Genomic DNA, 25,887 nt, shown 5'->3' with positions numbered 1-25,887 from the left:
ATAAAGAAGTAAGTAGAGCACTGTTCCCGCATATATTTATTTTACCATTGATTTTTCTTGCCACACATCTTAGATTAAGGTTGATGAATAACCAACGGTACTCGGGAAATAATTATGAGTTTATACCAGGTGAAAAATATTAAAAGTAGAGATAGTGTGATAGAGTGTAACACAATACACAAATACAACTTTGAAGAAGAATAAAAAAAAAATGCTCGAGAAATACAGCCGAAATAATTCTAACAAAAACAATACAACTCCGCTGAGTCTACTCAACAGATATACACGTTATGATTGTGTAGCCAATGCTGTGGATAAGGCAAATACATTATAGAGGGTGGTTTAGACGGCTTGTGACCCCCCAAATAATTGACCCCTACTATTTATTTCCTTTGCGTATTCATTTTTTTTAAAATAAACCTTACCTTAAATAAATATTACGTTTTAGAGAATGAAATGGGGGTCACAAGACATCTGGAACCACGCTGTATATTAGCGCAGGTAGACTATCAGGGCACGTGCTGTGAGCGAGCACCTATGAAGGCTAGCACGGCCACACGAGAGAGTGGGTGGTCAGCACCATGCCTGACCGCCTTTGTTTCCCCAGTGGCGATCTTTACCACACACCGCACCAGGTACTCATTTGAAGCTGAGTCGACCTAGGGGGTTCGTCACCGGTGTTGGCCGTGAGCGGGAATCGAACTCGGGTCGCCAGGTTCTTAGCGCAGCTTCGTCTATTCTAGTTTCCCGCACACATCTCCCTCTTATCGTCTCTTACATCTTCTCTACTCCGCACACACAGCCCTGCATCACTCTCTTTCTACCATTTCTCACACGCACATCCTCCACGTATCTTTCACACCTAAATATTCCTGTTCTCCCCGTTTCTTTCTCACACGTCCCAAAGCAACCCTCGTGTCCATCTCTCTCCTCTGCCGAACGCATCCCTCTCTCCGCGTATCTGTCTTACATCTTCCCAAACACATCCGCCTCCCCGTCTCTCTCTCTCTCTCATCTCCCACACACGCGTCCTTCTCTCCCCATCTCTAGTACACATCCCTCTCTCCCCGTTTCTCTCACATCACTCACACACACACGCATCTCTTTCCTCCACGTCTCTCTCACATTACTCACACACCCATCCTTCTCTCCCCGTCTCTCTCACATCACTCACACACATCCTTCTCTTCTTTCCGTATCTCTCACATCACTCACACACACACACATCCCTCTCCCCCCGTCTCTCTCACATTTCCCCACACACACGCATCCCTCTTTCCCCGTCTCTCTCACATCTCCCCCCATACACGCATCAATCCCTCTCCTCCCCGTCTCTCCCCGTATCCACATGGCTGGGAGGCAGCTGCTGCTGCTGGCCTCTGCTACTTTCCTCGTCTCGTCTCTGGCAGGACTCGTGTCTGGTAAGAAACGTTTCCGTCTCCACTGTCGCCCACAACACTGCACACATAGTGTACACACACACAATGCATTGTGTGCGCACACGCACAATGCATTATACACACAGACAATGCATTGTTTGTATGCACACACAATGCATTGTGTATACTCACATTGCAGTGTTTACACATGCGCAATGCATTTTGTGCACACATACGCATTGTATTGTGTGCACACATACAATATATTCCGTAAACACACCCTCACCATAACGAATTGTGCACACAGAATGCACTTTGTACACATACAATGCATTGTGTTTACACAGATACGCAACGCATTGTATACACGCATACACAATGCATTGTGCACATGCATACGTTCATAATGCATTATGTGCACGCAATGTCTTGTGCAGATACACACAGATACACACGTTCATGGAATGCATTGTGTGCAGACTTTCATATAATGTATTGTGTATATACACGTTCAGACGATACATTGTGTAGATATAGTCATGTAATCCATTGTGTACACACGTTAATATAATGCACCGTGTACACACGTTCATATAATTCATTGTGTGCACAGTCATGTAATCCATTGTGTACACACGTTTTCAAATAATCTGCAACAGTCATCGCACGATGATAACAGTGTATTGTATTCGTGATATAAATAATAATTTCAATACGTTATGCCATCTTTTTAAAAATAATCATCTCCCCCACTCACCACCATCACTACTATCAGCAACCACTAGCTTTATCATCATCGAAAATAATTACTACCACCATCATCATCGTCTCACCAACAACAGCGGTCATTCGCCACTAAGTAGTGGTGACGTCCCCACGGCGCTTGTACCAGGCTAGGTGCACTCCGAAGCCACGTGAAGTGTGGACATTCTCGCTGACAGAAAGTCACGGGACAGACCCAGGTGCCATGGGTTGACTGACTGAGACGACTGGCAGATGCACCATCTGTACCCCCTGCTGTACCAACTGGCTGTATTTTAGTCGCCCGGCACTCCGCTCGTTGTTGTGAGCGTCGCTCCTCTGCCCTCCGCTGTTGTTGGAGGGCGACTGCGTCCAAGTGCCCAGAGTAGGGTCCTTCACGAGCCTCCTCCATGGAGGCCGATCTTGATACCGCTGGTACCAACAACAATACTTGAATCGTCACTACCGCCACCACAAATGTAATACCATTGTCTCATCACTATCACCTCCATCACAATCGTAATACCTAACAGCTCCATCACCAAGACCACGTTCAGCGCCATCCTTAATGCTTCCCTATGTCAACCTCTCTGCCGACTCTCCAACACCTCCTGACCCTCCCAGTGACCCAATAGCGTATCAACTCAAACGCAGCACATTCGTCAAGAACACTGTGTCCTGAAAAGGGAAACATTTTTAAATATATATTGGATGACGTTTCAGACAATGGCCCTGCTTCATTGGACACGGTAAGCAGACGTTTGGCTCTCCACGTACAGCACTGTAAAATAAAATAGATACAATTTTAAATCTGTTAGATTTAGTGCAATTTGGAGCAATGCTATTCAGCAAAAGTTTAAGCGAGCGGACTCTAGACTGGTTTAATTTGACTTGATTCCCTAGTCAGCAGGGTGATGTTTGTTAAACAAATGCTGCAGGTGTGCCAGATGTTATTTGCAAGAGCACTCCATTTTCACGATGGGGCCCTGTTCAATGCATAAAGACAAGCGTATTGGTCACTCTGTTAAACATAGTATTCTACAGTGGTTCACCCACTGCGCTATACATCCAGCGACTTGACTTTGAGTTCTAGCTACGACTAACATCAGTGACGAGTGATATCTGAACCGGTCCAGTTGAACCCTCTCCTCTCCACGCAACCCTGCCTTTACCAAACCGACACTGACCAGTGTGGTGAAGTATGGTCACGAAAAAAAACCCCATGACCCAAAGCGATTGACAAATGGCTTTGCGTTATTATTATTTAGAATATCGTAGAAGAATCCGCTTTGTATTATCATCATCACGTCTGTCAAGTTCCTAAAATCTCCCGCCTCGTGTCTACGTGCACGCGCAGTCCTCGACTTACGAACTCCCGATTTACGAACACCCGCACTCAAGAACCACAGTCGATTGGCAGGCCGCGTGTGCTGGGGTAAAGTGTGGCTCCTCCTGCCTGTTTCCGAGATGTCTGGTCAGCGTGCAGGAGTAGGCCAAATACTCTCCAGAGGGGCTCCCTAGATCCTCCTCTGGTGGAGGCTCTTCTGCCAAAAGTGGTGTCGGTGAGCAATTGGAAGGGCTGCACCCTTCACTCACCGATCCTTCCACCCACGTTGGGAACTTGGTCTAATCATGCTGTTTCATCATCTCGTGCACACTCTTCAAGCACCCCACTGTAGGTCGCACGACTTTCCTCTCTGCTTAAATCGCACAGCTCCACTGGGAATCTCCTCCCACCACCTACTTTGCCCAAGCTCTTATAATAATGTCGCTTATACATGGCAACTTTGATAGCGGTTACATAATTGATATTTTGGGTTAGGCTACGTACTGATTTGGCCAAAACCTCTCCCGTTAAGACCGTATCACGTAGTTACGTTTGTTTCCCGACCGCTTGACGTTTTGGGCCTTTGGGACCTGTTAGAAGATTTAAAAAAATCCCGAAGCTTTTCGTGACCCCTAGAACTCTCTCCTCCGTCCTGCAGGTGCCCCGAAGGTGGTGGACCCCGAGCAAGGATGCCTGGGCTACTACGACTCCACCGAGCTGTGGGTGGAGCCCATTGAATGCCCACAGGAGGAGTTCTGCTGCGGGGAGTGCAACGACAGGATGTGCTGCTCCGCCAACATCCAGAAGCTCGATGGGCACGAGCAGGGCTGGTGCAAGATCCTGGGCCTCAGGTAAAGACACGGGGAGGCACGTGGTGGCGAGGGCAGGTCAACGGGGAAGTATGGGATGAGGGCGAGGAGAGGAGGCACGGTGAGGCTGGAGGAGGCGTTATTCAAATCAAGATTGAGGCGTTATCTCTTTATGTATGTTGAACATCTTTCGCGTAGTGTGTAGCCAACCATGCTAATCGGAGGTGCGTGGATATAAACACGGAGTTGAGAGGAGATGGGGAGGGATGGAGATACATGAGAAGTCATGAGGAGGTGATGGGAGATATCGAGAAGTAATGTGACCCCCAATTAGCACGATTGGCTACGTACGGTGCAAAAGAAGTTCAACACACATACATACATGTGACACGGGGAGACGTGGAGACACAGGAAGGCGACGGTTCACATGGACAGGAGATGGGAGATGCAGAAAGGCGCGTAGAGGCATGGAGAGATACAGGTAGCTGATGGGAGGTAAAGGGAAGGGAAGGAAGGTGAAACGAGCCACAGGGGAAGAAGGGAGGCGCAGGGGAGTGATCGGAGGTGAAGGGAAACATAAGAAGTTACAAGGAGGTGAATGGAGATAAGGCTGGGGGGGGTGGTGAAGGGAAACAAGATGTGAATCCAGGTAAAGGGATAGAGACAGGTTCAGTGATGACGTCGTCTTGTTCTATTTAATACCGGAAGCAGGTGGATTGCTTTACTATTCCGGCAAATCGCCCGATGGTGCTGGTTGTAATTACCCACGAAACGTCGTGCTCAAATTGTAAATGTTGTGGATTTACTCTCCAACACACCGGTGGGCTGAAGTAGTCACGAATTGGCGCATTTTGTTTACGTGACAAATCCCTTACTGATTGGCTGTGTCGGGTGGTGGATTGTTACGACACATTTATACTTACGCGAAAGCCTACGTGTTAAATAGACAGGAGAAACAGAGAGGACAACGGATATGTAATGAGTTGCAGAAAGTTAATTGTGGGGGAAGAGGCAGGGAGGAGAATCAAGACACAATGATGAAAAATAATACGGGGAGGTGATGAGATGCAAGGAGAAGAAGAGATCAATTGGAAGGTGAAGAGATGATGAGGATGACGCTACTAATGGTATTGATGTTGATGCGACAGCCCCTCCACAATAGCGGGCGTGGTGGCGGGGGTGCTGTTGTTCGTGGCGATCTGTGTCGTGGTCTGCTGCTTCTCCTGCTCCTGCTGCGTCATCCGACAGATGATGAACATCTCATACGGACCCGGTGACCCACTGCTCACTCACTCATTTACTTATTCACTAACACACTCATGCACTCACACACTCACCCCCAAGCAATCACCCTCTTGCTCACATTCACATACTCGCTTAACCAACGAATCACAATCTCCCTTGCACTAACCATCCTGCTCAATTATCCACTCACCCACTCACTCATTCACTCTCTCACAGCCCCTGATGCTAGCTCTACATTGACTACCAATCCACAGTCAAATTAATGCTGCGTTCCCATGGCCACTGGAAATGAGGAACGGTGCTGGCTTGTTCGAGCATGACTCGAATCGTGTAACCAATGCTACATTTGCGACGCCTCTCCGTGGACTCGGCCCTTCATGCTCCATCCGTGCCACATAATTGTCCTCCTCCTGGCTACCCTTTTCCGTCCAGAGGGAAGTGATCGTAAACGCGTATCTTTTTATGAACGCTTTCGGTTAGTCGATAAAGTGTTATCACCATGTTTTTTTTATCTTACAACGAAGGTGATTGAGTAGGACAGCCCGAGCGCTGCCAATGCCATACTACTGCATGGGCAAGAGGTGCACAAAGCACAAATAACAAAAGACGCAACACATTCGTCAACAATGCTACGTTGAAATGGATTTTTATTTATTATATATATAATCGGCAACGTTTTGGCACAATGGCCCCTCTTCATAGCACATCTCGATTTGCGAAACAGGCAATGACACGGATCCTGATGCCATCGTTAGGTCGACTTATAAGTGATTCGTGAAGCACCGAAATCGGACCTGAGCGAAGAGACGCTATTGACCGCGCGTCTGTCATTCTGTACGGACACCACGACCTCGCGATTGATTGGTGGGACGCTCGGTGGAAGAGAGTCGTGGCTCGCTAATGAAAGCGAGCGAGAGAGCGGGATCGGCCTGACAAGGCTGAGTGCACAAACCACGCCGGCTCGCTCCCACAGTGGCCACAGAAATGTGGCAGAATGCAGTAAATAATTCTATCACACATACAGCCTCGTCATCGCTCTCCCTAACACTGACAAAGCCTCACCTCTACCTCTAACACAGCCCCACCTCTACCCCTAACACAGCCCCACCTCTACCCCTAACACAGCCCCACCTCTACCCCTAACACAGCCCGACCTCTACCCCTAACACAGCCCCACCTCTACCCCTAACACAGCCCGACCTCTACCCCTAACACAGCCCCACCTCTACCTCTAACACAGCCCCACCTCTACCACTAACACAGCCCCACCTCTACCCCTAACACAGCCCCACCTCTACCCCTAACACAGCCCCACCTCTACCCCTAACACAGCCCCACCTCTACCCCTAACACAACCCCACCTCTACCCCTAACACAGCCCCACCTCTACCACTAACACAGCCCCACCTCTACCCCTAACACAGCCCCACCTCTACCCCTAACACAGCCCCACCTCTACCACTAACACAGCCCCACCTCTACCCCTAACACAGCCCCACCTCTACCCCTAACACAGCCCCACCTCTACCTCTAACACAGCCACACCTCTACCCCTAACACAGCCCCACCTCTACCCCTAACACAGCCCCACCTCTACCCCTAACACAACCCCACCTCTAAGTCTAACACAGCCCCACCTCTACCTGTAACACAGCCCCAGCTCTACCCCTAACACAGCCCCACCTCTACCTCTAACACAGCCCCACCTCTACCTGTAACACAGCCCCAGCTCTACCCCTAACACAGCCCCACCTCTACCCCTAACACAACCCCACCTCTAAGTCTAACACAGCCCCACCTCTACCTGTAACACAGCCCCAGCTCTACCCCTAACACAGCCCCACCTCTACCCCTAACACAGCCCCACCTCTACCCCTAACACAGCCCCACCTCTAACACAGCCCCACCTCTACCCCTAACACAGCCCCACCTCTACCCCTAACACAGCCCCACCTCTACCCCTAACACAGCCCCACCTCTACCTCTAACACAGCCCCACCTCTACCCCTAACACAGCCCCACCTCTACCCCTAACACAGCCCCACCTCTACCTGTAACACAGCCTCACCTCTACCAATAACACAGCCTCACCTCTACCCCTAACACAGCCTCACCTCTACCCCTAACACAGCCTCACCTCTACCCCTAACACAGCCTCACCTCTACCCCTAACACAGCCTCACCTCTACCTCTAACACAGCTCCACCTCTACCCCTAACACAGCCCCACCTCTAACACAGCCCCACCTCTACCACTAACACAGCCCCACCTCTACCCCTAACACAGCCCCACCTCTACCTCTAACACAGCCCCACCTCTACCACTAACACAGCCCCACCTCTACCCCTAACACAGCCCCACCTCTACCTCTAACACAGCCCCACCTCTACCCCTAACACAGCCCCCACCTCTACCCCTAACACAGCCCCACCTCTACCCCTAACACAGCCCCACCTCTACCTCTAACACAGCTCTACCTCTAACACAGCTCCACCTCTACCCCTAACACAGCCCAACCTCTAACACAGCCACACCTCTACCTCTAACACAGCCCAACCTCTAACACAGCCCCACCTCTACCTCTAACACAGCCCAACCTCTAACACAGCCCCACCTCTACCTCTAACACAGCCCCACCTCCACCACTAACACAGCCCCACCTCTACCCCTAACACAGCCCCACCTCTAACACAGCCCCACCTCTACCCCTAACACAGCCCCACCTCTACCCCTAACACAGCCCCACCTCTACCCCTAACACAGCCCCACCTCTACCTGTAACACAGCCCCACCTCTACCCCTAACACAGCCCCACCTCTACCCCTAACACAACCCCACCTCTAAGTCTAACACAGCCCCACCTCTACCTGTAACACAGCCCCAGCTCTACCCCTAACACAGCCCCACCTCTACCCCTAACACAACCCCACCTCTAAGTCTAACACAGCCCCACCTCTACCTGTAACACAGCCCCAGCTCTACCCCTAACACAGCCCCACCTCTACCCCTAACACAGCCCCACCTCTACCCCTAACACAGCCCCACCTCTAACACAGCCCCACCTCTACCCCTAACACAGCCCCACCTCTACCCCTAACACAGTCCCACCTCTACCCCTAACACAGCCCCACCTCTACCTCTAACACAGCCCCACCTCTACCTCTAACACAGCCCCACCTCTACCCCTAACACAGCCCCACCTCTACCTGTAACACAGCCTCACCTCTACCAATAACACAGCCCCACCTCTACCAATAACACAGCCTCACCTCTACCCCTAACACAGCCCCACCTCTACCTCTAACACAGCCCCACCTCTACCAATAACACAGCCCCACCTCTACCAATAACACAGCCCCACCTCTACCCCGAACACAGCCCCACCTCTACCCCTAACACAGCCCCACCTCTACCTCTAACACAGCCCCACCTCTACCCCTAACACAGCCCCACCTCTACCCCTAACACAGCCCCACCTCTACCTCTAACACAGCCCCACCTCTACCTCTAACACAGCCCCACCTCTACCCCTAACACAGCCCCACCTCTACCCCTAACACAGCCCCACCTCTACCTCTAACACAGCCCCAGCTCTACCCCTAACACAGCCCCACCTCTAACACAGCCCCACCTCTACCCCTAACACAGCCCCACCTCTAACACAGCCCCACCTCTACCTCTAACACAGCCCCACCTCTACCTCTAACACAGCCCCACCTCTACCTCTAACACAGCCACACCTCTAACACAGCCCCACCTCTACCTCTAACACAGCCCCACCTCTACCCCTAACACAGCCCCACCTCTACCCCTAACACAGCCCCACCTCTACCTCTAACACAGCCACACCTCTAACACAGCCCCACCTCTACCCCAACACAGCCCCCACCTCTACCCCGAACACAGCCCCACCTCTACCCCTAACACAGCCCCACCTCTACCCCTAACACAGCCCCACCTCTACCTCTAACACAGCCCCACCTCTACCAATAACACAGCCCCACCTCTACCAATAACACAGCCTCACCTCTACCCCTAACACAGCCCCACCTCTACCTCTAACACAGCCCCACCTCTACCTCTAACACAGCCCCACCTCTACCTCTAACACAGCCCCACCTCTACCCCTAACACAGCCCCACCTCTACCACTAACACAGCCCAACCTCTAACACAGCCCCACCTCTACCTCTAACACAGCCTCACCTCTACCCCTAACACAGCCCCACCTCTACCCCGAACACAGCCCTACCTCTACCCCTAACACAGCCCCACCTCTACCTCTAACACAGCCCCACCTCTACCTCTAACACAGCCCCACCTCTACCCCTAACACAGCCCAACCTCTAACACAGCCCCACCTCTACCTCTAACACAGCCCCACCTCTACCCCTAACACAGCCCCCACCTCTACCCCTAACACAGCCCCACCTCTACCCCTAACACAGCCCCACCTCTACCCCTAACACAGCCCCCACCTCTACCCCTAACACAGCCCCACCTCTACTCCTAACACAGCCCCCACCTCTACCCCTAACACAGCCCCCACCTCTATCTCTAACACAGCTCTACCTCTAACACAGCTCCACCTCTACCCCTAACACAGCCCAACCTCTAACACAGCCCCACCTCTACCTCTAACACAGCCCCACCTCTACCTCTAACACAGCCCCACCTCTACCCCTAACACAGCCCCACCTCTAACACAGCCCCACCTCTACCCCTAACACAGCCCCACCTCTACCCCTAACACAGCCCCACCTCTACCCCTAACACAGCCCCACCTCTACCTGTAACACAGCCCCACCTCTACCCCTAACACAGCCCCACCTCTACCCCTAACACAACCCCACCTCTAAGTCTAACACAGCCCCACCTCTACCTGTAACACAGCCCCAGCTCTACCCCTAACACAGCCCCACCTCTACCCCTAACACAACCCCACCTCTAAGTCTAACACAGCCCCACCTCTACCTGTAACACAGCCCCAGCTCTACCCCTAACACAGCCCCACCTCTACCCCTAACACAGCCCCACCTCTACCCCTAACACAGCCCCACCTCTAACACAGCCCCACCTCTACCCCTAACACAGCCCCACCTCTACCCCTAACACAGCCCCACCTCTACCCCTAACACAGCCCCACCTCTACCTCTAACACAGCCCCACCTCTACCTCTAACACAGCCCCACCTCTACCCCTAACACAGCCCCACCTCTACCTGTAACACAGCCTCACCTCTACCAATAACACAGCCCCACCTCTACCAATAACACAGCCTCACTACCCCTAACACAGCCCCACCTCTACCTCTAACACAGCCCCACCTCTACCAATAACACAGCCCCACCTCTACCAATAACACAGCCCCACCTCTACCCCTAACACAGCCCCACCTCTACCCCTAACACAGCCCCACCTCTACCCCTAACACAGCCCCACCTCTACCCCTAACACAACCCCACCTCTACCCCTAACACAGCCCCACCTCTACCACTAACACAGCCCCACCTCTACCCCTAACACAGCCCCACCTCTACCCCTAACACAGCCCCACCTCTACCCCTAACACAGCCACACCTCTACCTCTAACACAGCCCAACCTCTAACACAGCCACACCTCTACCTCTAACACAGCCCAACCTCTAACACAGCCCCACCTCTACCTCTAACACAGCCCCACCTCCACCACTAACACAGCCCCACCTCTACCCCTAACACAGCCCCACCTCTAATACAGCCCCACCTCTACCCCTAACACAGCCCCACCTCTACCCCTAACACAGCCCCACCTCTACCTCTAACACAGCCCCACCTCTACCCCTAACACAGCCCCACCTCTACCTGTAACACAGCCCCACCTCTACCCCTAACACAGCCTCACCTCTACCCCTAACACAGCCCCACCTCTACCCCTAACACAGCCCCACCTCTACCACTAACACAGCCCCACCTCTACCCCTAACACAGCCCCACCTCTACCTCTAACACAGCCCCACCTCTACCCCTAACACAGCCCCACCTCTAACACAGCCCCACCTCTACCCCTAACACAGCCCCACCTCTAGCCCTAACACAGCCCCACCTCTAACACAGCCCCACCTCTACCTCTAACACAGCCCCACCTCTACCTCTAACACAGCCCCACCTCTACCACTAACACAGCCCCACCTCTACCCCTAACACAGCCCCACCTCTACCCCTAACACAGCCTCACCTCTACCTCTAACACAGCCCCACCTCTAACACAGCCCCACCTCTACCCCTAACACAGCCCCACCTCTAGCCCTAACACAGCCCCACCTCTAACACAGCCCCACCTCTACCTCTAACACAGCCCCACCTCTACCTCTAACACAGCCCCACCTCTACCACTAACACAGCCCCACCTCTACCCCTAACACAGCCCCACCTCTACCCCTAACACAGCCCCACCTCTACCCCTAACACAGCCCCACCTCTAGCCCTAACACAGCCCCACCTCTAACACAGCCCCACCTCTACCCCTAACACAGCCCCACCTCTAGCCCTAACACAGCCCCACCTCTAACACAGCCCCACCTCTACCCCTAACACAGCCCCACCTCTACCTGTAACACAGCCCCACCTCTACCCCTAACACAGCCCCACCTCTACCTCTAACACAGCCCCACCTCTACCCCTAACACAGCCCCACCTCTAACACAGCCCCACCTCTACCCCTAACACAGCCCCACCTCTACCTCTAACACAGCCCCACCTCTACCCCTAACACAGCCCCACCTCTAACACAGCCCCACCTCTACCCCTAACACAGCCCCACCTCTAACACAGCCCCACCTCTACCCCTAACACAGCCCCACCTCTACCTCTAACACAGCGCCCTTCTCCCCCTCCCCTCTTTCTTTCCAGTGCTCTCTCACTCCATGGCAATGTGTCCGGGGGGAGGGGGCGGCATGGGGGGTCCTGGGGGGGCAGCACCCCCCCGAATGGGGGGGCCCTACCCTGTGTACAGCTCGGTGCCCACGAGGGAAGGGAGCCTCCCCAGCCCTCCACTGCCGTCCCTGCCCCCCATGCTCCCCCCGCCCCCTGTGGGGTCTGGCGGAGTGGGTGGAGGAGGAGGAGGAGGAGCAGCAACGGGAGGAGGAGGAGGAGGAAGAATGGCGAGCCTGCCCAGATATCAGCCGGCAGGTGAGATGATAACTTCAACATCATCAACATCGTCATCAGTATCATCCTCATCATCAGCAGCATCATCATCATCCGCAGCAGTAACAACAGCAGGATCAACATTATCATAAACAGCTGGAGCAACAGCAGCAGTATCATCATTGGCAGCTGTAGCAGTAACAACAATAACACATTCTCCTGTGGAGGGAGCTGGTAGGAACGTTGAGTTGCTCGGTCAATGGCCAGGGTCAACGGCGGCGTGGTGTATTCCGCACAATATGCCCGACTGTGAGGGCGGGCACAAGCCGGTGTGAGTAGGTTAAACGTTGAGTTTTATAAGGGCACCACGGGGTGACCAGCCCCTCCCCACCCAGCCCCACCCCTCCCACCCCCCACCCAGCCCCTCCCCACCCAGCCCTTCCCCACCCTCCCCTCCCCACCCAGCCCCTCCCCACCCTCCCCTCCCCACCCAGCCCCTCCCCACCCTCCCCACCCTGCCCCACCCCTCCCACCCCCCACCCAGCCCCACCCTCCCCACCCTCCCCTCTCCACTCAGCCCCACCCCTCCCATTTTTGGATGTACGACGGACGGACAGACACAATAATCCCCTGTGGGATGGTGTAACCAGGAGGTTCCTACCAGTATAATCGTTAGCGGCTGTATTTGTATTCACAGCAGCAGTGTCATCGTTAGCAGCTGTAGCAGCAATAACACCAATAGCTGCTGTAGCAGCAGCACCATCCATAGCATCGCCGTCGCCATCATCATCATCTTCATAATTTTCCTCATCACATCATCATCTATGTTTGCATATGTGGAACACTTCCCTCCTCTTGGTAAACACGCGACGTTGACCCAACGTTTGCATGTTTACTGGGGGGTTGGGGGGGGTACGTTTCCTCCTCTTCAAAATGCCCGTGCCACAGCGTCCCTTGAGGCTGTATCCTCTGTCTGCTCTTATAATGATTTACTTCCGTGAAAAGTGGTTGTCCTTTGGATGGATTAACCCACGCCATATGAATGTGTAAGTTCCACCACCAGCTCTTTGCTGCATTAATGCTCACTCACTCGAGCAGGGAGTAATTTCACTTACACCCTGAAGACGACTGCTTGTGTTGCAATCGAAACGTCGTCGTTTTTGTTTTTTTCTGGTTATTTTCTTTGAACCTATCTACGTGACTTTACCGAAAGACCCAAGAATGTGAATTCCTGCAGTCACGAAAGCTTTCAGTCAAGATTTCGAAATGTTATTTTTTTTTATAACATTAGCCGTCAATGATATGTCGATTATACCATACTGTTAGTTGCCGTTGGCTCTCATTATTTAATTCGTTATAATTTGTTAAACCCAGTCTAAACCTGGATCTATTAAACATTTCTACGGCTTATTTTCTTATTTTAAAACCAACGTCTTTATTGTAAAGAAATTATGGAAATACACTGACAAATATACAGTGAGGGAAAAAAGTAGTTGATCCCCTGCTGATTTTGTACGTTTCCCCACTGACAAAGAAATGATCAGTCTATAATTTTAATGGTAGGTTTATTTGAAGAGTGAGAGACAGAATAACAACAACAAAATCCAGAAAAACACATGTCAAAGATGTTATAAATTGATTTGCATTTTAATGAGGGAAATAAGTATTTTACTCCCTCTCAATCAGAAAGATTTCTGGCTCCCATATGTATTTTATACAGGTAACGAGCTGAGATTAGGAGCACACTCTTAAAGGGAGTGCTCCTAATCTCAGCTTGTTACCTGCATAAAAGACACCTGTTCACAGAAGCAATCAATCAGATTCCAAACTCTCCACCATGGCCAAGACCAAAGAGCTCTCCAAGAATGTCAGGGACAAGATTGTAGACCTACACAAGGCTGGAATGGACTACAAGACCATTGCCAAGCAGCTTGGTGAGAAGGTGACAACAGTTGGTGCGATTATTCGCAAATGGAAGAAACACAAAATAACTGTCAATCTCCCTCGGCCTGGGGCTCCATGCAAGATCTCACCTCGTGGAGTTGCAATGATCATGAGAATGGTGAGGAATCAGCCCAGAACTGCACGGGAGGATCTTGTCAATGATCTCAAGGCAGCTGGGACCATAGTCACCAAGAAAACAATTGGTAACACACCACGCTGTGAAGGACTGAAATCCTGCAGCGCCCGCAAGGTACCCCTGCTGAAGAAAGCACATATACATGCCCGTCTGAAGTTTGCCAATGAACATCTGAATGATTCAGAGGACAACTGGGTGAAAGTGTTGTGGTCAGATGAGACCAAAATGGAGCTCTTTGGCATCAACTCAACTCGCCGTGTTTGGAAGAGGAGGAATGCTGCCTATGACCCCAAGAACACCATCCCTACCGTAAAACATGGAGGTGGAAACATTATGCTTTGGGGGTGTATTTCTGCTAAGGGGACAGGACAACTTCACCGCATCAAAGGGACGATGGACGGGGCCATGTACCGTCAAATCTTGGGTGAGAACCTCCTTCCCTCAGCCAGGGCATTGAAAATGGGTCGTGGATGGGTATTCCAGCATGACAATGACCCAAAACACATGGCCAAGGCAACAAAGGAGTGGCTCAAGAAGAAGCACATTAAGGTCCTGGAGTGGCCTAGCCAGTCTCCAGACCTTAATCCCATAGAAAATCTGTGGAGGGAGCTGAAGGTTCTTGTTCCCAAACGTAAGCCTCGAAACCTTAATGGCTTGGGAGAAGATCTGCAAAGAAGAGTGGGACAAAATCCCTCCTGGGATGCGTGCAAACCTGGTGGCCAACTACAAGAAACGTCTGACCTCTGTGATTGCCAACAAGGGTTTTGCCACCAAGTACTAAGTCATGTTTTGCAGAGGGGTCATATACTTATTTCCCTCATTAAAATGCAAATCAATTTATAACATTTTTGACATGCGTTTTTCTGGGTTTTTGTTGTTGTTATTCTGTCTCTCACTGTTCAAATAAACCTACCATTAAAATTATAGACTGATCATTTCCTTGTCAGTGGGCAAACGTACAAAATCAGCAGGGGATCAAATACTTTTTTCCCTCACTGTAAGTAACCTTGGCACTATCTTTGATGTTGGCCAAGTTAATAAAAATCTTAACACACTCGTTAACAACTCTGCCCCGAAAGGAAAATAAATACACAATAGGTGACGTTTAGGGTCATAACCCTTCTTCATAGCACATACAATGATCAAATTAAATGATTTGTTTTCTGTGATCTAGAGCTTTTTATGTGCTCTCTCTCTCTCTACGTCTCTCATACGTCTCCCAACTTTGTAGGATGTCTTTATTTAATCTGTTCGATATCTCTTGTATCCATGATTCTCTTATCCCTTCTGCTGAAATCCTAATTTATGCCTTTGAATATTTTTGTAAGGACTGCTAGCGTCGACAATTATCTAAACTGGTCCCGGACCTCCCCTAGGTCAACTGAGCCTCAATTGAGTAGCTGGTGCGATGGGTAAACATCGCCACTGGGGAGACAAAGGCGGCCGGGCGTGATGCTGGCCACCCAGCCCCTTGTGCGCCGTGCCGGCCTTCATAGGTGACCGCTAACAGGACTTGCCCCAACAGTTTTCTCAAGGCTATACAGGGGATCTTTGTCTTTGTTGTGCGTGTGTGTAGCAATGTACGCAGCCAATGATCAAGCCTCCTACGAGTCCGGCTACGCTTCCAGACAAGATCCCAGCAGCACAGTTTGATCCCCCCCCGCATACACACATTACATATACCTATATACCTATACACACACATATACATATATTTGGGCAGTGGCATGGCCTAATGGTAAAGTGTTTGCTGCTTGTTGCAGATGTTTACGGTTCGATTGCGGCAGGCTGCCCTGGTTATTACTGCGGGTGTATTTACCAAAACAAATAGCGCAGTCGATGATAAAGATCCCCTGAGGTTATTAAAAATGAGAAGGCCATTGTGTGCCGGTGTCAACGTTTAAGTATGCCAACATTTGAAGAAAAAAACCTTGCAAATTACTCAATTAGGCTTACACATAGCAACATCGCCCCTCAGTGGGAACCTACTGCAGGATATGTCTGTGAAACATAGCACCTTTGTGATAGCCGTGCACTGAAGTAATGGCACGAATATTATACTTACATAGATACACGTACAGATATACGTGCAATACACATACCTGTACACATATACCTACATACATATAGATAGATATACGTACATATACAGAATATGTACGCTTGTATACTTGGGACGGGTTCCCGAGTTTTGGATGTGAAAATGAGGCGTAGATTTGAAACTTCTGAAGATCCAATAAGGAGGTTTGTTTATGTTTGACCGGGGAACAGGAAGTGACATCGCTCATTTGAAATCACTGAATGGTGTCACAAGGCATTGAGTTGACAACACTGTTGTTAGCATGCAGACAGATAGATATATAACGAAATGTAAATGGTCCAAAAATATGAACAATTATTTAAAATACAACACAAAATGTTTTCATCTGATAATGATCATAAATATCTATCTATCACATGCACACGGGGGCTTAATTTATCAATGAATATTTTCCAGGTCGCTGGTAGACTGGAGTAGGCACGTGGCTAGTAGCCACAGCTATAGTGAGTGCTATATTGGGGTTGGTGTGCTGGGTGCAGAAATAATATCTGGGTCGCTAAACCTGGGCAGACCCTGGTGAGATTAAGTCCTTCATATTCATACCCTTACACGCAAACTACTCCACATTTACTCTTAGACATATACAGTCATATACATACACAAAATAACTATTGTTCTTGATATACATCTGCTCAGTGTTCTGTCCCGCAACTATCAACGGTTGTTACTTAAATAATTTGCAACCTCAAACACCACACGGCTCTTTACTAGTAGCTACGTACCTCGGCTGTGTGACACGGACTGTCCCTCGTGTCCAAAGATTCGTTAGTGACCCACGTGGGACACTAATGGCATCACTAAAGTGTCTGTCCTGGTTTTAATTTTGGCGATATAAACAAACGTTTTACAACATTTCAACCCTTATCGTCAACGTTTCAAGAAGCACAATAACGCCGCCGGGTGAAAGAGATGAACCTTAGAAAGATATCCTGGGATCGCTAAGCAGCTCTCACAGCTCTCCGATGTGTTTTCAGGGTGCACCGCGTGTTGTTTTGGTGTGTTGTCGGACGTTTCTGTGCACGCGCTGAAGATGCTGAACTGAAGAAGCTGCCACTGGAACGTGGAGCGAGACGTCGCTTTGTGTTGCCGAACAACGCACGGTTCAGCCCGACAAAGCAATACATCCGCAGAAACCTACGCTGTCGAAAATTGTTTTAATATTATAGTATTTATATTATTTATAACATTGTATTCAACCCGCTAAACATATTGTTATCGTTGACTTAAAGGTCATATGCGTTGTCCGTAAAAGTCATGTTGAAGATTATAATTACTTTTTTATATATATACAGTACTTCTCAAGTGTCAACAAATATGGCACGAAACGTTTAAACAAATTAACTCGACAAATTCGTGAACAGCATTATGTGAGACCTTAAAATGTTTTTATTTATTTTTAATAGGCCATATTTCCGGGCAATTGCTCTTCTTCATAACGTTTACATATATATTTTAATTGGGGAAAAAAATCAGTCACGGCGGGATGCATTTTCGTTCAGTACAGATGCATTTTGCTACTTTGCTAAAAAGAAAGCTGTGGAAACTCAGAAATATGACCGCATGGGGACTGTGAGCAATTTGGAATCCTAATAAGTTTGGGTACACTACCACTCGTGATAATCGTGTGTCTGCTGACAGCTCTTTGGAAGGTGCTTATAGAGTGGATTTACAAATGTTCTGGATTACCAGCGTTCAGATTTTTGACGCTCAACTGCACAAACGTACGTCCACACATCGCACTTGCCACGGCCCTTGCAAGCGTAACCACTTTGCGGAGCGATTGGCAAGCTCCTAAATTATGACTCGCAGTCTAATTGGCAAAATTTGATCATTTGTTCATTATTATCCCTTTGTAGGGCAGGACAAAAATTGCATTGTTTTAACTGTCTTAAGGCAGGTAGGAGAATAGCGAGTGATTACTACTTTTCTTTTCACGGTGTGGCTTTTAGAGTAAACTTTAAAAAATAAAAATGATTATTTTGTGATGCTGCTACTGCAGCATTGGCAGTGGTGCACAAGCACAAAAAATGCAAACCCAACACATTGGTAAACATTACTGTGGCGTTAAAATTAAACGTATAATCGGCGACGTTTGAGGCGATGGCCCTTCTTCATAGCACATACACCGCTTAAGACAGTGTTGTTGATGAGCGTGTTGAAAATTTAAACCCAACTGTCACTGGGACTGGATTGCCATGTTTCGACTCCAAAAATTGGACCAAATGTATTTGACAAACCACTTAAAATGATCGTTGACATATTTGTGGGTAGTTTTTATTCTGAAGACATCCCGTAATCATGACTGCATTTGTTGCTTATCAGTTTTTTTGAACGAAGGGTAATAGCAATAAACTCAAAGATGGTCTACAGATTTAATAGATAATGTATAATTGAACGTGCTGTGATAATGAGTGATGAAATCAGCTCGATGCTAGATGGATGACGTAACATCACAGGATTGTGAGAGGTGGTGGTGGTAACTTGGAAAGGCGTTCATCCAGCAGTTAATTGACCATTACTGATGATCAATTCAGCTCAGAAATCCTGTGTGCCTGGGACACACAGCCTAGGTGTGTGGCTATAAGGGAAAAGCTGTTTCTTGGGTATCCCTTAGTTTAAATGATGTGTGTATGTGTGGTACTTTATATACAGCAAATGTAAACTGTTACACTATATGTGAATTAATATGGACAGAGCAGTATTTAACACTAAATGGCACTAGCGTCACTCAATATGAGACATGTGACATGTTAGTACAGTATTATAAACATGGGGGAATGAGTTCAAGGCCTGGGTCTGCGTGTCAATCTCATGAAGGAGGTTCATGATGGCTGTGTCAGGAACACCGAGCCAAGCATCACTGATGACCTGGGTTCAAGCCCTGGGTCTGCGTGTCCATCTCATGAAGGAGGTTCATGATGGCTGTCAGGAACACCGAGCGAAGCATCACTGATGACCTGGTTTCAAGCCCTGGGTCTGGGTGTCCATCTCATGAAGGAGGTTCATAATGGCTGTGTCAGGAACACCGAGCCAAGCATCACTGATGACCTGGGTTTAAGCCCTGGGTCTGGGTATCCATCTTATAAAGGAGGTTCGTAATGACCGTGTCAGTGACACTGAGCTGGGACTGTTGGGAATCCTGAGTTCAAGCCCTGCATAGGGGACTGGGTGTCTAGTCCTTCCCACAGTGCGTTCATAATGGCCAAGTCATAATGATGATGATGAATGAGACACCATGTTTTCTCCAGCCACATGATAAAATTGTCGTGCCTATAGAAGGTAGTACAGCAAGTAGGCTACTTGGCTGAGATACACCAGGGTTTTAAGATGTAAGCATACACGTGAAGTGTTCCTTTATGAAGCTATAAGGGGGGGGGGGATGGGAACCGTTATTTATCTCAATATCTGTGTGTGCGTACACATGTGTTATAATAGTTGTGGCTTGTGAGTAAGGTTTGTAAATGAGTTGGATATTTTGTGATTAATGTATTACTTCTGCTGCTAATGTGAGATTGTCAAATTTTACACAAAATAAATAATTGGTTGTCGGAACAAAGTTTGTGTCAATATATATAAAATGTGGTTACAACAATTTTAGTCAAAAGTGGTGTTTTTTGTCGTATGGAGTGACTGGGCCCCACCATGTCAACGTGGAATTTCCACCGCTAACTCGGGGCTGTCATTGGAGATCAGCAAGGAGCCATAGCTGATGTAAACATTACTTTTAAAAACTGAAGTACCATTTATGTAACTTAATAAATGGAAGTAAAATCATTTTAAATATAATTTGATACTAACATTAGTAAATGTAGTGAAGTGACTACATTACCTAATGATGATTATACCAAGTCTACGCTAAATTTAAATAATAGAATAATTATTGTTTTAATTGGTTTCAATTGTAAAAATCAACAACTCATCTGCACATTGCCCATTTAAAGTTAAAAGTATTTGCCTATTTGGTGCTGCTGCTGCGTTGGCAGTGGTGTATAATCACAAATAACAACAAAACCGACTCAACACAGTCGGCATTAAAAGCTATGGCCTTAAAAGTGAAAAAACACATATAATAGGCGACGTTTCGGGCAATGGCCCTTCTTCACAGCACGCTTGAAATTGCAAGCGACACTGCGAACCATCGTCACATCCTGGGAAATCAGTGACCTCACAATAAAATATCTATTGCGTCATTACTTACACTTCCCTCTTTATGACATCATTCTGCCAAGACGCCGACGTCACAATTCGGGACCTGAATCGCACGCGCCTCTTGTCGACAGCGCCGCCAGTGTCTCGTTGACGTCATCCTACCAGTGTGGTGACGTAGTCGCAAGGTTGCCGAGTGACGTCGTTCGGGGGTATCCGCAGCAACCGCGAGGGGACGCCGAGGCGGTGACGTCATCGCGAAACTGTACAAATCACGCGTGGCGCTCAGCGTAACCAGGCGAGTTTCACTCTGTCGTGGTTGACGGCCTTTGTTTACTTCACCATGTGTGAGAGAGCCCGTTGACATTGAGTTGTCTCTCGTGATTGACGTCCTTTACTTAACCAGGTGAGGAGCCCATTGAGATTATCTCGTGGTTGACGTCCTTTATTTAACCATGTGTGAGAGAGTCCATTGAGATTGTCTATCGTTATTGTATCCTTTATTTAACCAGGTGAGGAGCCCATTGAGATTTGAGTGTTTCTCGTGATTGACATACTTTATTTAACCAGGTGAGAACCCATTAGAGGACAATTAACTTCTTGTAAACGACTCCGCTTATTTCACCCCTTCGTTGTGACTAACTGTATCATATTCTTAGTTTTTTCAGTAAAGTCACGTTGAAACGTCGTGAGAATTTTTTTATTGTTTTATATATTTTGTTATTTTGTTGTTTCTCTTCAACGTGACTTTACCGAAAAAACTAAGAATATGAATTACTGCAGTCACGAAAGCTTTAAATCAAAATTTAACTGTATCATGTTTTTTTTTAACGCAAAGTGACTGCATTACAATCACGGAAGCACTGAAGAAAGTTACTTCAAATTTTGTTTCTACTCGTGAACGAAGCCTCACACTCGTGTGGGACAGCCTCGGTGTGAACCTCCTGGAGAAGGTGACGACGCAGGGCCTCGTTAAGAGGGGGTAATTATTGATGGTGTGTTGCGTTGATTGCCCTCAGGGAACGGGGCGGAGATATTGATCGGGGATGAAAGTGAATGGAGCCACGCGTCAAGAGTGACATCAAGCAAAGAGAAGGCACGGTTGTGATGAAGAACAGTTGCTCGAGGTATCATCATCGTCAGCAGCAGGAATGTTGACATCAGCAGCATAATTATGAACAGCAACATCATCAGCACCCTTTAGCAGCAGCGGAATTATCATCAACAACAGCATTAACGGCTTCATTGTCATCGATATCAGAAGCAACATCAGTCACAGCAGTGGCAGGATCAGAATTAGCATCAACCATATATTGTCATCAGCGGCATAATCAGCAGCAGCAGTATTACCATTATCAATACTCTTTGGTTCTTTCGGTAAAGTCACGTAGGTAGAAAAATAAAATAAAAACATATTTAATTCATTTTAGAAAAATAAAATAAAACAAAAATATTTTATTTTTATACCTACGTGACTTTACCGAAAGAATGGTTTCCTGCAGTCACGAAAGCTTTAAATCAAGATCATTATCAGTGTTATCATTACCATCATCAACATAATGTACATATGTCTTTATTTAAAGCGGTTGAGCATGCAGATGGCCATTCGCCACCACGTGTGCCGTGTGCTAGCTTTCGTAGTTGCTCGCAAACAGCACTTGCCCCAACAGTCTGTTAAGGCTGTAAGAGGGATATTTATCTTTGTGTCTGTGGTGCAGTGGTTCACACACTGCAGTATGAACCTGAACTCATCCTGGGCCTCCCCTAAGTCGACTCAGCTTTAAACGAGTACCGTACAATAAGTGAGAAAATCAGCAACCGAGCTGATTTCACACCACCCCCTCATATATTGACTGTTAAGACAGTGGGCTTGGGCAGGACGTGTCCTCAGAAGGCATGATGACGGCTCGTCGAGACTAATGTGGAGTGGCAGCCAAATGAGAGCATCTCCCAGACAATCAGCTGCTGGGCAGGTGCTAGATGGGTTGGCGGTGGCTTTCTGAGGCCTTCATCCAGCCGTGGATTGATCATGGCTTTTGATGATGAACAACATTTTTAGCCCCAATAGGTTACATGTTGATCTTTGGGTATAGTGAAACAGTGTGTATATTTGCGTGTGTGTTTTTTTAGGGTTAAAGTTATTCCCTTCAGCGATTATCTCAGCCACTGGTCCCAAACCGCCACCACTCAAAATCCCGGTGAGTCTTACCAGTCAGCACAGCAAGTAGGTTGTCACTGACTTATGGTATATTTATAGCTGATGTGTTTTAAAGCTGTATCCCATCAATAAAAAAATTGCCAATCATATGCAACGACTATCCTAAAATATTTTCAAGACTGGGTGAGGCTCTCCAGGATAATATACAAAGGTAATAAGTATTTACAATTTAAGGACAAATGTGTTTTGTATAAAGTGTATAAAGTGTGACTGAATCCCAGTGGACCTCGCCTGGTTAAAGGACAGTCATAACTCGAGATAATACATCTCAATCGACCCTCATTTTCATTAAGGATGTCACTGACACTAGGTAATGAATTTCTGTAGCTCTCTACTAGTCAATAAAGGACATCAATCGCAAGGGATAATGGTATTGAAGAGCCTTTATAAATAAAAGGCCACATTCACAATAGATAATTAATCTCAACGGGTTCTCACCTGGTTAAAAAACGTTAGACTCAAGGGATAATAACTCTGTAGCCTTGCACCAGGTTAAAGGGCACAGTATTTAATTACAAAAATAATTAATCTGAGTAAGCTGTCACCAGTTAAAAGGACAATTATTTTAATTGTTATTATTTTTAATTCTTGTTTTTTTGTGCGTCTTTTTTCTACCCAAACGATGATTCAGGCACCCAAGCTTCCACCTCTACCCAGGACCAGAGCCCTAGGCTGGTCGGGGTGACTAGGCAAGCCCCAAGGGTTCGGCCTACGCCACAGCCTCACATCGAACCCGACCCTGTGAACTGGGAGGCAGAAGCGGAGGAACTCGTGGAATGGACTCGAGCTTTGAGTCCCAGACTCCTGGAATAATTATGTTTTTTACTTCTCCCATTCAAATAATGTACCATTATTACTTTGTCAATTTCCAACTTGCCTTCTATTGCTCTGTGTAGGTTGAGTAAATCAGAAATGGCATTCTGGTATCTGACTCTGGACCTCCTATTGCCCGTTCTTCTGTCTCTGCACCACCTACGCTTCACAACCTGCAGCCTGTCAACCTAAACAGCATGAATACAATCATCTCGAACCTAAAAAAGTCTTCCATCCTCTGCCCTCCTAACCTGTTACTGCCTATCCACGCTGTCCATATTACCAGCATCATTAATGCCTCCAATACTGCTGCTCTTACTACCATCATGAATTAACTCACAATGAACTGCGAAGTTATATCCCATATCAAACTCCCCATGTAAAATTCCGATAAAGGATTATCTTTTCCCAAGTATGCAAATTCCTGTCTCTCCATTGTTTCCATGGGTCAGTCAAATCTGGTTTCAACCAAGGTTATTCTATTGACACTTATCTCCTGTATGTTCGAAATAAACATCTCTTCAGACCATAAATCTATTTCAACTCCATCCTTCCAGAGTGCCTCCATTACTATATAGACCAGCGGTTCCAAATATGTGTTACGCGGATCCCTGGTGGTCCACGAGGCTACTACAGGGGTCCTTGGAAAATACAAATAATATAATCACATCCTCACATCCTCACCAAGGTAATGCACAATTTCAAATAACTACTGCAGTAGTATGTGGTGGCCTGCGAAATGTTTGGAGTTTGAAAAGGGGTCAGCACACTTGAAAGGGTTGAGAACCGCTTATATAGACAAAATGAGTTTTTAATGTGTTGGAAAGTTAAATCAATTGTAATACGTGTTGTGAATAGACATAATGAATCTAAATATCCAAGATAAGTTTGGGCACATCAACTTTTAGTTTGACAAGTAATATGTTTCAACTACAGCAAGCAGTCTGTGGGCATCATCAGGATGAAAATGTTCCACCATCGCAGTAGGCTTAAATAAACACAGCACCCATTGTGGGGATGAGAGAGAGGAAACAGGGTAGACAGTTATAAACAGAGAAGTCAAAATAATCGTGAGCGTTATTGCGTAGAAAATAAATAAGGAGTCTATCTCCATCACATATCCGTCTCCAATCTTATATATAAAAGTATTTCTTACAGAACCCATTAGCTGCAGAAGGCCGCGCGGCTGATGGATTGTGTAAGAAGTACTTTGATGTGGAGATACGGATATGTGAAGGAGACATTGCTTATTTAATTAGTTGTGCACGCAGCTCGGTCTACAATCTGACCCAAGAACGTGCACATTTCAATTGCTAGCCTGCAGGTTCACACACTTTATACGGGGAAATGATGGTACTGATGCTCTGACTCGTATGGCACAATCAAAACCTGCTGTGCTTCTTTAAGCCCATTAAGACGATGGGGAACTGTATGCGCATCATTGCTGCGCATGCAATGATTCACTCCTCCCCAGCGATGCTATTGTCATAATTTGCGGTCGTGATTCCATTTCATTCAAAAATCATTTGTTACCGTATGAGCCCATCCATGTTTTAATTTTTTTGTGCCATTTGTAGAGTTTTGTGGCCCCATTAACCTAAAACTAAAATTAGCATTTCCCACGTAATGTGCATACATTTAAATAAATTATCACCCTCTCAATGGTGTACCTTGAGTGTCATAGAATTTTTTTGTGTGACAAATCCATGCATCGTTTCATACCTAATTTCCATCGCACCTCCTGGATTTGACATTCCTTGAAGACACCGGTGTAACCATCAAGCGCATCAGAACACTAACAGGCCGATGTAAAAATATCCTTCATAAGTGGAGAAATAAAGACAAGCCACAGGATTGCGACTGTGGTCATGCAACCCAAACTACGGACATATACAGCAGTT

At 47.8% G+C, this 25,887-nt stretch overlaps 1 protein-coding gene and 3 long non-coding RNA genes across 8 annotated transcripts; 1 reads left to right on the top strand and 3 right to left on the bottom strand.

The window, feature by feature from the left end:
- The first annotated feature begins 568 nt into the window (after positions 1-568).
- LOC116938673 (uncharacterized) lies at positions 569-25,653 on the top strand. 2 transcript variants are annotated; one of them, XM_076066014.1, is made up of 8 exons: positions 569-1,421; positions 4,106-4,298; positions 5,405-5,529; positions 12,392-12,670; positions 16,285-21,361; positions 21,975-22,082; positions 23,086-23,153; positions 23,805-25,653. In XM_076066014.1, the coding sequence occupies exons 1-5, from the start codon at positions 1,349-1,351 to the stop codon at positions 16,359-16,361; spliced, it is 747 nt and encodes a 248-aa protein (XP_075922129.1). In that variant the 5' UTR covers positions 569-1,348; the 3' UTR covers positions 16,362-21,361; positions 21,975-22,082; positions 23,086-23,153; positions 23,805-25,653. The 2 variants fall into 2 exon arrangements, with proteins under 2 accessions (XP_075922129.1, XP_032802024.2); XM_032946133.2 differs by having other exon boundaries at positions 629-1,421; positions 16,285-21,253.
- LOC142930607 (uncharacterized) lies at positions 7,293-8,224 on the bottom strand. Its single transcript, XR_012946562.1, has 3 exons — positions 8,145-8,224; positions 7,714-7,770; positions 7,293-7,552 (listed from the first exon to the last, which is right to left on the bottom strand). It is a non-coding gene; the product is annotated as an uncharacterized LOC142930607 (long non-coding RNA).
- LOC142924175 (uncharacterized) lies at positions 8,946-10,215 on the bottom strand. Of its 2 annotated transcripts, none has more exons than XR_012941361.1 (3): positions 10,182-10,215; positions 9,265-9,333; positions 8,946-9,172 (listed from the first exon to the last, which is right to left on the bottom strand). It is a non-coding gene; the product is annotated as an uncharacterized LOC142924175 (long non-coding RNA). The 2 variants fall into 2 exon arrangements; XR_012941360.1 differs by lacking the exon at positions 10,182-10,215 and adding an exon at positions 9,604-9,638.
- On the bottom strand, positions 10,865-12,262 carry LOC142924203 (uncharacterized). 3 transcript variants are annotated; one of them, XR_012941378.1, is made up of 6 exons: positions 12,217-12,262; positions 12,085-12,153; positions 11,724-11,958; positions 11,500-11,562; positions 10,989-11,057; positions 10,865-10,942 (listed from the first exon to the last, which is right to left on the bottom strand). It is a non-coding gene; the product is annotated as an uncharacterized LOC142924203 (long non-coding RNA). The 3 variants fall into 3 exon arrangements; XR_012941377.1 differs by having other exon boundaries at positions 11,500-11,958; XR_012941379.1 differs by lacking the exon at positions 12,217-12,262 and having other exon boundaries at positions 11,500-11,958; positions 12,131-12,176.
- Positions 25,654-25,887: the final 234 nt, after the last annotated feature.

Source organism: Petromyzon marinus, chromosome 1, assembly GCF_048934315.1.
Source record: "Petromyzon marinus isolate PM22_M1 ecotype Great Lakes invasive population chromosome 1, UKy_Petmar_22M1.pri1.0, whole genome shotgun sequence".
Lineage (NCBI taxonomy): Eukaryota > Metazoa > Chordata > Hyperoartia > Petromyzontiformes > Petromyzontidae > Petromyzon > Petromyzon marinus.
The sequence above is the reverse complement of the archived record's forward strand: the minus strand, read 5'-3'. Positions and strand labels throughout refer to the sequence as shown.